This window comes from Nicotiana tomentosiformis, chromosome 9, assembly GCF_000390325.3.
Source record: "Nicotiana tomentosiformis chromosome 9, ASM39032v3, whole genome shotgun sequence".
In the NCBI taxonomy this organism is placed as follows: Eukaryota; Viridiplantae; Streptophyta; class Magnoliopsida; order Solanales; family Solanaceae; genus Nicotiana; species Nicotiana tomentosiformis.
In genome coordinates this window covers 94,843,177-94,859,950 of record NC_090820.1, presented here as the reverse complement: position 1 = coordinate 94,859,950, position 16,774 = coordinate 94,843,177, and the positions used below count along the sequence as shown (strand labels likewise).

General features: G+C 36.4%; 1 protein-coding gene across 1 annotated transcript; it reads left to right on the top strand.

Annotated features, from left to right (window-relative positions):
- Window positions 1-12,686: 12,686 nt before the first annotated feature.
- Window positions 12,687-14,988, top strand: LOC104093761 (amino acid transporter AVT3B). The gene has a single exon (XM_070185775.1). The coding sequence runs from the start codon at window positions 13,341-13,343 to the stop codon at window positions 14,619-14,621; it is 1,281 nt and encodes a 426-aa protein (XP_070041876.1). The 5' UTR covers window positions 12,687-13,340; the 3' UTR covers window positions 14,622-14,988.
- Window positions 14,989-16,774: the final 1,786 nt, after the last annotated feature.

Sequence of the window (16,774 nt, the reverse complement as noted above, 5' to 3'; positions counted from 1 at the left end):
CTTCAGTTGTAACCTGTACAATTGGACTCATATGTCCGATAATGACCCTGCAGTGGAATTTGTGGCTCGATGAGCGGTGGAATAGCTATATGATGAGCATGATGTGACTACAGAATGTGTCCAGATGAGTTTGTTGGGATGTGAAAAGGACTATTGGATGCTTAATTTCTATCTAGATGTGACTTATAGTCTTGGGTTATGAGTGTGTTGAAGTTTGTTAAATTGTGGGACAAATTAAATTCTCATGTCTTGTTAATGAGTTTGGATTCAGAAAGATTAAGTGATTACATAATAATTGTGGTTGCGAAAGGGTATGTGTTGAGATTTGAATTTGAATCTGGTTGAGAAAGTCGACTTGGGTATCAAGAGAATGATTGCGATCTTAGCGGATGATTTGGGGTATTTTATGGTTGGTGTTGCATGAGCTTGAGAAAAAATTTCGTTGAACTCACTATAGTATCATGGCAGTAATACAGTATGGGTGTTGTGATTTATTGAATGAAATGATTTATGGCTTTGAGCCAAGTGGGGGAGCCTGCTGCAGACGGCTTAATTTCATGGTTATATATTAAATTTTAGTTTTGGTGTGAGGCATACTTGTGGGTTAGCTATGACTTGCTTAAGTTGAGATCGAGGATGACTCGAATAAGGAAATTCCTGGTTAAGGATTATATTGTACGTATGAGTAAATGAAATTCGCGGGATGAGTGAGTTGTTATTGGTGAATGATGTAGTGCACACGGAGTATGAATTTGATATGTGGTGTTAAAGTAGAGTTACTTCTTTAAGTGTTGTGGTGCTAATGGGGCACGTGTCTTTTGGCCCATTTGGGCAGTGCAAAGTGGGTGACTCTCGAGAAAAATTACAGTGGGTTTGAGAATTATAAATAGCAATTGAGAATGTTTCCGTACTTGTGTATGGATAAAACCCGAGATTGCGTTTGATGGTGCCTAGACTTACGAAAATTCTATATGACTATGGATTCTATATTTTTGTATAAGGAAGGTAAGAAGAACAATTTCAAATTCACATAAGGTATTCTCAAAATGAGTGTCATAGTTGTAGTATTTTGAAGGTGCTTAAGAAGAATTCAGTTGCTTATGGGCCATAAGGCGTTGTGGTTCTATGCTAAGGTTTGTAGGGTAAGTTGTGGTTAAAGATCATGGTATTTTAGCAAGAAGAAGTATCAATCTGAAGACAAATTCGGAAGGGACTCGGAGAAAATAAGACAACTGGGTAGTAGGTTGGATCAGTATGGTAATGGATAAGATCGGTTCTTTGGGTGCATATATATGGGGTTTTCTACAGGTGCTTTGTGGCAATACACCTGGACTTGGCGACCTGCGTGGCTTGGTCGAGCTAGAGGAATTTAGTTTTAAGGGCTTGATTATGTGTAAATGGATTCAAAAGTATTCTTGATGGTTTCTACCGGTGTGGAGAATGTGTTTGTGTATTGTGATTTCCTCCTGAAAAGAAGCAAGAGAAAGGCTTCTAACTAAAATGGTATGTAAATTATTGGTGACTCAAAGTTGATAATAAGATTCTTGTGCTTTTCACATGATGGCAAGATAGATGTTATGTGTTGTACGAAAGCTAGATTTTCATGTACAAGGTGGCAGTGCAATCTTGAAGAGAAGGAAATGAATGTGGGACAACATGGACAGTTTCAAATAACTAGATGAATACTATTACTACTTGGTGTTGTATGAGAAAGGGGCGGACTTCAGAAGGCGCATTGTATTTTGACTTACGGATATATAAATTAGTATTGCGGTACTCACATGGTTGATAGATTGCTGATATTCAAATTTTGTCAAGTGGTACGGAAAAACTTTTAAAGTATTTCTCGTGGGATGATCGTGTATGAGAGAGATGTTAGGCATTCGGGCGGTGGAGATGGAATCAAATATGGTGATTCACGTGTTTTATGGATTTAGAGATTGGGAGTTCCCAGGAACAGATTATTTCATGGTTGTGGACTGTGAAGTTGTGGCCGGAGCTAGCCGGATGATGAAATGTGTTATGATTCAGTCATTATGGATTTTCGGAGGGATTTTTATCTATTTATGGGTAACCCGAGTTGATTTGGGGGTCCATAGGTAGGCCCAATTAAGATGTGTATTCTACACCGAGTTGGAATAGTTGGCTCCATACTGCTATTATTGAGGGATGTGTCATTCGGTTGATGTTGAACTTATTCGTGTTCTCAAATGATCTTTGAGTTACTCCTTTATGCCACAAAGAGTTGTGATTCATTGGTTATGTGCACAGATGGTGTGATTCTATTTGAGCTTTATAGCAGAATTTGAGTGTGATGAGTATTTGGGTATTGCATGATTGATAGCGTAATGGTTATGTCCTTTCAGGTTTTGTGTGGTATTTTTGTCATTTGCCTCTATGTCGCTATTAATTTGGAGTAGGGTGGCTCGGAGTATATAATATGAACCTCGTGTTAGAATCGGTGATGGTTCTACGGTGTATGATGAATTTTCAGCGTTTCGTTGTGGAGGTACTTGTTAATCTGCCGAGGTAGTTCCTCATTTGAGTCATTTTCCATGACTGGGTACATTTGAATTGTTGCGTATTGGTGCGCGGATGGCACGAGTTGTGGCTCTGAGTTATATTGGTGAGGCATGTCTATGGAACAGTTGTGTTTAGTAATATAAGGTCATTGGACCTAGAACGGGTACTAACAGGTTTGATTTCGGTATATTCGGGAGTACAATATTGAAAGTCGGCTCAGAAAGGGATTATGGTCCTGGTTGGGGCGAGAGGGCTCCGTGAGTTGTTGGTCTGGTAAGTGGTCATGAAGTTTTGCGTGTTTCTTTTATTATCAATAGTGTACGAAGGTTTTGAGATGAGGTTTGGTTCGATATGGGTTTAATACTAGTATGCGGTTGGTTTTGGAGTAGTCACTACGATCAGGAATGGTGCTACGAGCATGCGAGTTGTGTAATATGTTGGTTGATTATATCTGTGTGATGACCCAAAAGGTCATCTTATATTTTAGAACTCTAATCTACGCTCTTAAGCCTTAAAAATCTCATTTTTACCCTCCTCGATTTGCGTGTGCAGTGCGGACAGGTTTCCGAAAAGCTTTTATGTTGAAAACTAATGAAAAGAAGAATTTTTGCCTTAAAAGTTAATTTTAGTTGATTTCGGTCCACATTTTTGGTAAACGGGCACGGATTTGAGCTTTGACGGTCTCGGTAGGTCCGTATCGAATTATGGGACCTGGGCATATGCCCGGAATCGAATTCGGAAGTCCCTAGCTTGAGTTATGAATTTTTGATGAAAATTAAAAGTTTGGAAATTATTTATTTTTAAGAATTGATTGACATTTGGCATTGTTAGTATCGGGTCTGTATTTTGGTTCCGGAGCCCGGTACAGGTTTATTATGATATTTAAGACTTGTCTGTGAAATTTTGTGAGAAACGGAGTTGATTTGACGTGATTCGGACGTCCAATTGAGAATATATGAATTTTAAAGTGTCCTTGAGAAATTCATTTGATTTGGTGCTAAATTCGTAGTTCTATGTGTTATTTTGGAGATTTGATCTCACGAGAAAGTTCGTATGATGTTTTTGGACTTGTATGCATGTTTGGTTTGGAGCCCCGAGGGATCGGGTGAGTTTCGGATAGGCCACGAGATGTTTTGAACTTAGAAATTTTGCTGGTATAACAGAACCTGTTGCAGGCCTCTAATCTCGCAATTGCGAGATCAGGCATCGCAAATGCGAACATAACAGGGTCCGCAATTGCGAGGCTTTCATCGCAATTGCGATTGGAAGCCTGGGCCAGAAGTTCTCGCATTTGCGAGGTTACCTTCGCAATTGCGAAGGGAGTCTGGGAAGGGCAGGTTCGCAAATGCGAACGTTTACTCGCATTTGCGAGGTTCAGTGGTCGCAAATGCGACACATTCCTCGCATTTGCGAAGGCAGCGGGATTGTGAAGGGCATCGCAATTGCGATTGTTCCTTCGCAATTGCAAGCTTCGCATTTGCGAAGCTCAGCTCACAATTGCGACACCTGCAGCTGATCAAAATGATTTTTGGACGGGAATTTTCATTTATTTCCCAAATTTTCAAGACCTAAAACACAAGAGGCGATTTTTCCAAAGACCATTTCTTCCCCAAATCATAGGTAAGTGATTCTAAACTGGTTTCTTTCAATCTTTCACTACATTTTGCAAGATGTCAACCTAACATCTAAGGTTTTCATGGTAGAATTAGGGGTTTTGGATAGAAATAAGGGATTTCGGAAATTTGGGGATTTAGACCTCAATTTGAGGTCGGATTCCAAAACCAATTATATGTTCGGGCTCGGGGGTGAATGGGTAAATGGATTTTGGTTCGAACCTCGAGTTTTTACCAAGCGGGCCCGAGGTCGGTTTTTGACTTTTGTTGGGAAAACTTAGGAAAACTGTAATTATGCATTAAAGTTGATTCCTTTAGCGATAATTGATGATATTAAACTAATTATGATTAGATACGAGTGGGTTGGAGGTGAATTCTAAAGGGAAAGCGATACTTGAGCAGTGAGTGGCTTGCGAAATTGAGGTAAGTGTTGTGTCTAACTTTGGCTTGAGGGAATAGGTATTGTGTGAGTATTTGCTACGTGTTTTGTTGTTGAATACGATGTATAGTTGAGGTGACGAGCATCTATGCGTTGTGGTCGAGTCATAGCATGCGAGTGAAATTCCATTCTTGCAAATTTGTAGACTTAAAATCTTGTTATTCATACTTATTGTTGTTGTTGAAATGTTGGGAGACTTGTATCCGGTTCTATCAAGGTTGATAAAATTGTGAATATTGATTCAAGGTTGAGATGTTAAATTGTGGAAGCAATCATTGATGAAATATTGATTTTTTTGTGAAACTTCTCTCTATCCGTTGTTATTGATTCTGTGATTGGTGAGGAGGAGTGTAAAGCACGAAGGGTGATGTCGTGCATGCATTATTTATATTGTGAGGAAGAGTGTAAAGCACGAAGGGTGATGCCGTGCACGAATTATTTATATTGTGAGGAAGAGTGTAAAGCACGAAGGGTGATGTCGTGCATGCATTATTTATATTGTGAGGAAGAGTGTAAAGCACGAAGGGTGATGCCGTGTATTTTATGAGAGGTTTAAAGCACGAAGGGTGATGCCGTATATATTATGAGAGGTTTAATGTACAAAGGGTGATGTTGTGCCGTTCTATTTATTTATTTGGTGAGGTTGAGAGTAAAAGCACGAAGGGTGATGCCATGTTGTTTTCTTTGTTGTTTTAATTGCTCAATTCGTTTAAGGATTTTCGGTTTAATTCTGTCTTTTCATTGTTCTCACTCTTTATGTTGTGTTCCCCCATTGTATGTTCCCTTCTCATTATTTCTGCGTTATTTCTTTATTTACTGTTATTTCCACTAGCATGATTATAATGTTCAGGTTATATGTGGGTGTTTTGTCCTAGCCTCGTCACTACTTCGCCGAGGTTAGGCTCGACACTTACCAGTACATGGGGTCGGTTGTACTGATGCTGCACTCTGCACTTTCTGTGCAGACTTTGATACCGGCTCAGGTTGATCGAGATTTTGCTATTGGTCCGTTGTCCGGAGACTCAAGGTAGATCTGTCGGCGCTCACAGACCTTGAAGTCCCCGTCTACTTTTTATGTCACTATTGTTTTCTTTCATTCAGACAGTTGTATTTCTTCTAGAGTATTACTTGTAGTAAATTCTAGAATGCTCGTGAATTGTGACTCCAGATCCGGGTGGTAGTAATTAATACAGTTTTATAAAATTTCGCACCTCTTATATTTCATCTTAGTTAATTATTGTTATTTACTGAATGGAAATACGGAATTGGTTTAACGATTTTCTAACGTTGGCTTGCCTAGCAAGTGAAATGTTAGGCGCCATCACGGTCCCGTCGGTGGAGAACTTTGGGTCGTGACAATCTGTGGTTATAGTTATAGCTCGATGCAACTCGTTCGGACTTATACGGTGTGTAAATGTAAGATTTGTATCTTGAAAGAAATTTTAAAGGTTGAAAATTAAACTCCAAGGTTTATAGGCTAAGGTTAAATTAATGATTTTCAGTTGCATTGTGTATTCAAGCCTTATGTTGGATAGGATGACATGGGTTCACCCCTGGGTACGTGTGTGGTAAGATGGAACAGTGATTTGATGGCTTGGAAACAACTCTTGGCATGTTTGAGGACGAACGTATGTTTAAGTGGGGGAGAATGTAACGACCCGGCCGGTCGTTTTGAATATTACAACCCCGTTTCCCCATTTACTTCTAAAATTATACTTTGCAGTTGTTGTGTGAATTGTCGGGGTAATTGGTTTGGGTCCAGTGAGGTTTTTGAAGGAATTGGAACACTTAGTTTCAAAGTTTAAAGCTTAAGTTAAAATAGTGACCGGATGCGGACTTATGTGTAAACAACCTCGAATTCGTATTTTGATGATTCCAATAGCTCAGTATGGTGATTTTGGACTTAGGAGAGTGTCCGAAAAATATTTTGGAGGTCCGTAGTGGAATTAGGCTTGAAATGCCGAAAGATAAATTTTTGGAAAGTTTGATCGGGAGGTTGACTTTTTTATATCGAGGTCGGAATCCGATTCTGGAAATTGGAAAAGGTCTGTAATATGAAATGTGACTTTTGCGCAAAATTTGAAGTCATTCCGGATTGATTTGATGTGTTTCGGCACAAGATGTAGAATTTGAAAGTTCAAAGTTCATTGATTTTGAATTGAGGAGTAATTCGTCGTTTCGATGTTGTTAGGTGTGATTTGAGGCCTCGAGTAGGTTCGTGTTATGTTATGGGACTTGTTGATACAATTGGTTGAGGTCCCGGGGGCCTCGGGTGAGTTTCGGACGGTTAACGAATCAAATTTGGACTTAAGGAAATGCTGGAACTGCTGCCTACTGGTGTGATCGCACCTGCGAAGATTTTAATCGCAGGTGCGAAGCCGCATGTGCGTGAAATAAGCCGCAGAAGCATCCAAGTGGGGAACTGAGCAGTGCTCGCAGGTGCGAGGAATTTGCCGCATCTGCGAGGACGCAGGTGCGAAGATGTTGCGCAGATGCGGACTGGGGCTGGCCTGGGGCGAACGCAGGTGTGAAGGGTTTGCGCATCTGCGAGCCCGCAGATGCGAGGTTTTGAAAGGTTGGCATTGTCCGTAGGCGCGCAATTTGTTCCACAAATGCGGATGCACAGGTGCGAGCCCAGGCACCGCAGGTGCGGAAATGGCTGGGCAGTGTTTAAAACGAGGGTTTCGAGATTTTTTTCTCATTTTGGACATTTTGGAGCTCGGTTTGGGTGATTTTGGAGAGTAAATTTTCCACACAACTTGGGGTAAGTGTTCTTAACTCCCTTGTGATTATATTCCATGAATTAATCTTCATTTTTGGTGTAAGATTATTGAATCTTCAAGAGAAATAGAAGGAATTTTCTATAATGTCACAAAACAAATTTTTCAAGTTTGAATACCGATTTGGAATCGGATTTGAGTGAAATTAGTATGTTTGAACTTGTAATTGGATGGGTTATCGTATTTTGTAAGTTTCGTCGGATTTCGAGACGTGGGCCCCACGGGTGATTTTTGGGGCGCAATTTCGGATTTTTGGAAAATATTAGTGTTTTGATATGGAATTAATTCCTATAATTTTTGTGGCCTGAGTCAAATTAATTGTTTCTAGATTCGAGCCATTTGGAAGTTGATATGCACATAATGGGATTTCTGGAGCATTGTTTAGCTTGCTCGACATTGGATTTGGCTTGTTCGAGGTAAGTAACTCTTCTAATCTTGGAGTTGAGGGTATGAACCCTGAATATATGTGTTTTGTAAATTTTTGGGAAGTGACGCATATGCTAGGTGACGGGCGTGTGGGCGTGCACTATAGAAATTGTGACATAATTATTTCTGTGGAATTTTATAGTTAAATAATCTTGACATTTTCCATGCGGTTTTATGTGTTAAAGAAATTGAGCTGAAAAATATATTAAAAATCATGTTGAGGCTATGTGCCAGTATTATTGGGACCCACATAGGTCATATTGCTGTGAATTATTGTGTTAAATTGAAAATTCATACTCAGTCATATTCATTTCATTGCATATCATATCTCAGTTTCTGTTGTTATTTATTGATGCATCATATCATCATTTTTGGGCTATTCTCATGACATTGTGAGCCCATGAGAGAGAGACTGGAGAGATTGATGACTGAGGGAGGGCGAGGGCCTGATTGTGAGGATATTTTGGGATCGGGCTACACGCCGCAGCAGGCCATGTTGGCTTTATATATATTATAGCACGTGAGTTGTCCGTGCAGCACGTGAGTTGTCCGTGCAGATTATAGTGCTTGGGTTGTAGGAGTCCCTCCGGAGTCTGTACACACACCCAGTGAGTACAAGTACTTACTGAGTGCGAGTGTCGAATGCCGAGTGTTGAGTGACTGGGAGGCATGAGTGATTGTGAGGTATGCCCGAGTGGCAAGAGTGATTGCGAGGTATGCCCGAGTGGCACGAGTGATTGTGAAGTTGCCCAAGGGGCTGTATATGAGTGATGTTCTACCCGAGGAGCTGTTTATGATTTTATCACTGAGTTGCATCGCATTGGCATGCACACATGATATACAGGCATAGTGATGTATTTTTTTCATGTTGCACAACATTACATCATTCATGATTTCTAACACATTTTGACATATGGGCATAGTGATGCATTTATTTTATACGGGTTATTCGGAAGAAAAATAAAACATATTATTTATTATTGAAAAGATTTTTGGAGAAATTTATTGTTTTCAAACTATTCATATTATTGGCAACTTCGGCAAACGATTTGGGTTTTCACTGATGTATTTGAAAGAAAGAACTACTATTTTTGAAATTATTATTTGGCTGAGTATTTTATCCCTGAGTTACTTCTGGTAATTTATTGAACTACTGTGCTCTAATCGCTTGAGAAATCGATCTTGCAAAAGCCAAACGGCAAGTTGATAACAAATGCACATGTGACCATAGAATAGATGCATCTATTAAAATCATATAATAGTAAACGGTCCACATGGTTAGTGACTGGGCCCATATATTTATCACCTTTTATTCATTCCAGAAATCAAGTGATTCAATCCCAACCTTAACTGGTATATCATGAGAATAAGCAGCACAAGAGAATTCTTGAAGAATCTTATATTTCTTCAATATATGCCAATGTAATTCTCAATTAATTTTTCGCATCATAATTGAACCGGGATGGTCAACCGGTCATGCCAACTAATATTTGCTTCAGTAAACCTCTAGTTTACTTGTGACATATGATTCTATCATCATGCTTATATTTGTGTAGTACAAATAGAAAGAAAATCGGGTAACCTTTCATATTTACCCGTTATGATTATAGAAATATGAAGATATTCAATATTTCATTCATTTATAGTCTCAATATGCCAACCACTTTGACTTATACATTTGAAACTCAAAAAGTTTCTTTTGAGACTTTACAATAGTAATGTCATGAATAATTTTACCCATCCGGGTAGTAACAAATTAATTTTTCCGGAGCTCTTAACAACTTTTGTACTACAAGATCCTTTGTCACAACATTCATATGGTAAATATCTCATTCACAGAGAAAATTATATCATAATAAATTTTCATGGTCAAATTCATCATAAGCAAAATCATTTCTTGCTTTAATTTTGCCTTTAATAACCTTTTATTAGGCACAATAAAATATTTTTTGGCGTATCACATGTACGCAACCAATGATATATTTATGTAACCACACAATAATATTTATTGTCTTTATTTCACTCAAACCTCCCTTAGAGGTGAGTTGTGAGGTATTCATCTAATCATGCATTGTATGTCTTTATTCATTACTTTTATCACATATTACCACATTCACCTTTAGGAATGGGTCTGCATTCTCAATGCTTATCACAAATCACATTCTCTTCAAGGAATAGATCATAATCAGCGACGTGCTTTATTATTTTTCATACCAATTTGATGATAAATATTGCCTTCACATTTTGAAGGACTATTTTGAGAACCCTTAGTGTTCTTCTTTTATAATCATAGTGGTGATTATAATTATTTTTATCTTTGGAACGCCCACGTTCATTGTTCAACCACTTGTCTTCATTTATTATGCACTGCTACCACATTCATTTTAAGAATGGAGCAAATAAAGTCGGACAATATTCATGCCTTTTCATGAAAAATATATTATCTTTCTTTAGTTATCATTATATCATCAATATGGTATAGTGGGACTCAACCCAATGTCTTACCAATATAAAGGCATGTTAGGCCATAATGAATTGGGACTCAACCCCAACTCTTATCATCATGGAGCATCGGAACTTGATCCTGATGTCTTACCCTCATGGTTCATTGTGACTTGAACTCATTGAAGTTGATATCATCAATAGCAAAGGACAAAAATAATTTCAAATACGAAGAAAATGCTTACCTCTTAAGTTAAACTTTTCATAATGTCAAACAGATATATGAAAATACAAAATAATATTGAAAATTCACATGTGGTCTTTGTTGCAATAAGCTTACTTCAAGATGAGAGTGATATGACCAGAACATTAAGGAAAAATATTGTATCAAACAGGATAATAGTACTACTAGTTACCATGCACTTTTGTGAAAACTAAGTATTATGCTCTCTACAAAAACACAAAAGATATAGTAGATCCTTTAAGTCAATCTGGGAATCAAAAACAAATAGTGGACAAATCTCTGTCTACTATCTACTACTATATGTTTTCCATATATAAATGATTCAACATGTTAATTTGATAAGAACTATCATCAATGAAAAATTTGGTGTAGTACATACTTCTTGTAGTAATATTTTATCTTATCAAAATAAAATAGTTACGAATATTATTATTATTATATTATATTTGACAGTAAACTAATGTATAATCATTATACTAGGCATACTAAAATCGTATTATAAGGTAAATCCATAAGCATACATAACAAAGTATAGTTTTAATTTTGTAGATTATTTAGTATACCGCATGCCACTTATTATTTAGTTCATGAAAATTTAAAAAAGTGACATCCTTAGAAGCCACATAAATACTAATTTTCTAATAACCAGACCATTGCTTATTCTAAATAGTGGTATAAACTTATCTGGTTTAAAGCTTGGACATGTTGTTGTAGCAGAAAAATGTACTTGTAACGCTACATACCTTTCTGAATAAAATCTAAATTTAATTTGCTAATATGACTCAATAACATATGGACTATAATGGTAGTATTAATGTCCCAATCCATGTGTTAATACATGTAGATATATGTTAAGTTAGAGTGTTAAGACTATCAGATATAAGATCACTTTAATCTATTTAACCTATAGTTGTTTAATCCACTTATTCAAGAAACAAAAATTATCTGATATGTTATTCTAGAAAATCTTGTCTTATTGACATGATCAATGTGATAGAAAACTATGCAGTTTGATAGGGTACTTCACATTACCAATACATCTATTTGATCTAAGAAATTAACCAACAGGTTTTCAGGTACAGTATTGTAACTTGGTAGGTATATCTGATATCAAAATCTAAAAGAATTGTTAGGCTTGATAATTTTGACAATAGATCATCGAGATATACCTTAGCGGAAGTGGAATTCAACCTTGCGGTTAGAGACTTCGTGCTGATAACGTGTTATGAAATATAGCTCAAAGTAACAATATAGAACAAGAAAAAACAAGCTAAGAGATATAGAGAGAAAGAGATGAGAGATTCTTATTTCTTCTACAATTGTGTGTATTTTCCTATCTATTGCAAGGCCTTTATATAGGCATGAAAAGTGAAGAAAAGTATGTTATTGAATATGTCATTACGCATTTGAAATGAAAATCATGGAGGAAGATCATGGAGGAAGAATAAACATCCACCATAATTTGATTTTTCTTATAACATAATACAAATATTAGTCATATATAGGTTAAAAATATGACCAAACAAGAAATTACGATAAAGTTAACAAATACTTATTCCGTTTCAATTTATGTAAACTTATTTTCTTTTTAGTCCGTGCCAAAATGAATGACTCATTTCTTTATTTGGAAATAATTTACATTTATGCAATGATTTATAATTACACAAAATATATGTGACTCATAACCACACAAAATATATGTAACTTATTTTACACCATAAGTTCAAAAGCCTTCTCTCTTTTTTTAAATTTTATATTCAATTAAATGAGATCGCATAAATTGAAACGGAATGAGTATATTATTAGTATCCCTAGTACATCCTGTCAAACGACCCCTAAGGATGATACGTATGCATATACTATTGAGAAGTTCTATAATGTATCAAAAGCATCGTTAATTATCATTCTGTCCTTTTCAACTAGAAAACAAAGAGAACAAAGATTAAAAAAAAAAAAAAAAAAAGAGAGAATGACTTCTTTTTGCAAACAGATTTTTTCTCAATTAACAAATGGACACGTCTACGATTGTTATTTACTTGAATACTTCTTTTTGCAAACAAATACAAATTTTTCAAAAAAGAGACGTGTACGAACTATAAACTTTCATATTATTCAAATATAATAAATATTGCTTAATTGTCACTTTCATGTTTTGTCCTTTTTGAAAGTTCCCTTCAACTTACTCCTATTGATAATACAGCCTACAGCTCTGCAACCCCCCAAAAACCATTTATACCTTTATATCTCTTTCTAAACTCCTGAATCTAGCAGAAGCAAAATTCAAAGCTTTTTCCCCTTTCCAAAAAACACATACTATTCACTATTTGATTGCAATTTTGATATTAAAGTTTTGATTTTTCTCTGGCTTTTGCCCTTGAATTGAGGTTCTTGATTAATTTAGCAGAGGCAAAATTCATAAGCAAAGTTCAAAACCTCTTCCCCTTTTCAAAAAACACATACTATTCACTATTTTCACTCTAAATTGAGGTAATCTTGCAATAGAGTTTTGATCTTTATCTGGTTTTTGCACTTGTATTGAGATTCTTGATTAATTTAGCAGAATCAAAAACCATAAGCAAAGTTCAAAACCTTTTTTCCATTTTCAAATCAATTCCTTTCTGCTTCCTCAAAAAACACATAGTATTCACTAGGTAATCTTGAAATAAAGTTTTGATCTTTACCTGGTTTTTGCAATTGTTTTAGTTTCTTGATTTTAGCAGAGGCAAAAACCATAAGCAAAGTTCAAAAATTTTCCCCTTTTCAAAAAAACACATTCACTATTTTCACTCAAATTTGAGGTAATCTTGAAATAAAGTTTTGATCTTTATCTGATTTTTGCACTTGTATTGATTAAGAATTTAAGATTATACCAAATGGTGTTTGAGAAAAATAATAAAGCAAGTTCATCCTCTCATGTTTTACAAATCCCAAGAGAAGATACACCCCTTTTAGCCAAGAATCAACACCTTTCTTCACCATCCAAAACTTTTGCTAATGTATTTATAGCCATAGTTGGAGCAGGAGTTCTTGGCCTTCCTTATACTTTTAAAAGAACAGGATGGATAATGGGTGCTATTATGCTATTTTCAGTAGCCTTTTTAACTTACCATTGTATGATGCTTCTTGTATTTTCAAGAAGAAAAATTGAATCCCATCTTAAAACTTCAGAAATCTCATCTTTTGGTGATTTGGGATTTGCTGTTTGTGGACCTGTTGGTAGATTTGCTGTAGATGCTATGATTGTGTTATCACAAGCTGGTTTTTGTATCAGTTACATGATTTTCATAGCTAATACTTTAGCATACTGTTTTAATTACTCCAAGTCAAATCCAAGTCCTAAAATCTTGGGGTTGCCACCTAAAACAGTGTATATTTGGAGCTGTTTTCCATTTCAGTTGGGGTTGAATTCAATTCCTAGTCTTACCCTTTTAGCCCCTTTGAGTATTTTTGCTGATGTTGTTGAATTAGGAGCTATGGGTGTAGTTATGGTTGAAGATGTGATGGTTTATCTCAAAAGTAGTCATGTTCTTGAAGCTTTTGGTGGGTTCAGTGTGTTTTTCTATGGTCTTGGTGTAGCTGTTTATGCATTTGAAGGTGTTGGAATGGTTTTGCCTTTAGAAGCTGAGATGAAAGATAAGGCAAAATTTGGTAAAATCTTGGGTTTGTCAATGGCTTTAATATCTTTAATGTATGGTGCTTTTGGAGTATTAGGCTATTTTGCTTTTGGTGAAGAGACTAAGGATATAATTACCACAAATCTTGGACAAGGTTGGCTTAGCAGCTTAGTTCAAATTGGTCTTTGCATAAATTTATTCTTTACATTTCCACTTATGATGAATCCAGTATATGAAGTAATGGAAAGGAGATTTTGTGAAGGCAGGTATTGTCTTTGGATAAGATGGATTGTGGTTTTAGTAGTGACATTTGTGGCATTGTTGGTACCAAATTTTGCTGATTTCTTGTCACTTGTTGGGAGTAGTGTGTGCATTATTCTTGGCTTTGTATTGCCTGCTTTGTTTCATTTGATTGTGTTCAAAGATGAGTTAAGATGGCATGGGTTGGCTTGTGATGGTGCAATTATTGTAATGGCTGCAGTGTTTTCAGTGTATGGAACTTTCTCTTCTATGCTGGAGATATTGGGAGCCAAGGCTTAAAACTGGTTGTTTTTCTTTTTATGTAAAATCTTATTATGGTTGGGATTGGAATTTAATTTACTTTAGAGGAGGGTGTTAATAATCATTAATGCCCTACCAAAAGAGTAAGTTGTCTTTGTTTTTTTCCCCTTCCTACCACTTGTAAATTTTGCTTCCATCTAAAGCCATTGATAATAGGCTTTGTGTAATTATGGAGGTTGAGTGAGAGTTATGATAAGGACCTATTTAGTGTTCATTGCAATGGTCATAGTTTGATCAAATGACCATTTTGATAATAGGCCTGGGACTTGTCCTATATGTGTGCTTTTTCTTTTATTATAATGAAAGTGTGGCTCTTGAAACATTAGAAAGGAAGCTATTTTAAAGATCAGTTTTGTCAACTTCCATGTGCGGCTGTAATGTGTAATTGGTAAATATCAGAAGCTTTATTACCTACCTCAACTAATTTTAACCTAAGGATGAGTGCCCTCTCTTGCCGCCTCAAAGAATTTCTAGTCATATGACATGAGTACTAGATTAGTTTTTCATAATGATAGTGTCCGACCAGTTTGAGCGCACCTTAAATTATTTCTCTAGGTGTCTGTTATCTCCCACCAAGTACAGGTATCCGGGGAGGTCAGAGTAAGAGAAAGAAGGGAAGCCTCACAATATAAGAGACTTTTAATCTTGCTTAGCCTATTCGATAGTGGATATAATGAATTAGTTAAGGTAACCCATTTAAAAAGTAAGCCTATTCGATAGCGGATATAATGAATTAGTTAAGGTAACCCATTTAAAAAGTAAGGGTGTTACGTACCTACTCCCTCAGTAAAAAGAAGAAGACATCTATATAATACCATTTTTATCTTTCTTATTTTAATCTAAAAGAGAGAACTAATACCATTTTTATCTTTCTTATTTTAATCTAAAAGAGAGAACTAAAAGAGCAAATGCAACATAAGAGCGGATAGTAGCAGTGGGTATATCTCAGTCAAGAAGATTTGCATACAATTTAAACTTGCGAAAGGAGGAAAAAGCAAGTCTAAAAAATGAGAGTATCAATAGTCATTGGTTCATAAAGACATCAAGATTTTTGACCAAAGTGCAAAGGTCTCATATACATCTTAAACCATTTACATTGTAAGCTGCTTTGTGACATGCTTTGAGCACACAAACTGATTCAACAAACACATTATGCTTACAATTTACATGACTCCAGACATCAATAATAACAACATACCCAGTATACTTTCACATGTAGGGTCTGGAGAAGGTAGTGTGTACGCAGACTTTACCCCTGCCTAGTGAAGATAGAGAGGTTGTTTCCAATATACCATCGGTTCAAAAAGGTAGAGATGAGGAGAAGAAGAAGAAGAAAAAAAAGAAGTAGGGGGGAAAAGAGGAAGAAAAAGAAAGGAGGGGAGATAAGGGGAGGGGGGAAAGAATAAGTAGTACCAAAATAGTAACAATAAGAGAATATGATAAGTGAAACAAACTAAACAACATGATGTAATATAGATATCAGAAATAGGAAAGTACAAGCGAGCTACTAGTACTACTGGTAAGAAGTGAGGAAACTCATAGCTACTTACTAACCGTCTACCCTAATCATCGATCTTCACACCCTCCTATCAAGGGTCATGTCCTCAGTGAGCTGAAGTCGCGCTATGTCTTGCCTAATCACTTTTCCCCTGTACTCCTTAGGTCTGCCTCGACCTCTTCTCAAACCCGCCATAGTCAACCCTTCACACCTCCAGATATCGCCCACTGACAAAAGTACCTGGAATGACACTCCATAAGCAGTAGCGGAGCCAAGATTTTGACTAAGGGAATTTATAAAGAAGTAAATGCAGGAAGAAGTTGAAGGAATTCAACATCTATTATATACACATAAAAAATAATTTTGACATAGTATATAGTGTAATTTTCTGGCGATAAACCCCTTCTACCCCTCTAGCTCGGCCCATGTCCATAAGCTAACAAAATCCTGTCAACAAGGGAAACCAAAATCGCAGTCTCATCTGATTTGTAGACCGAAAGCTCATTGGTAAAGGAGAACACAAGTCTTAGAACCTAAGAAACAAAATAAAAATTATGCTAAAAATATCTTATGGCAAGAAGCATTTGGTCGCCAGGTTCTTATGTTTGACCATTATTGCCCAAACCAAAACATT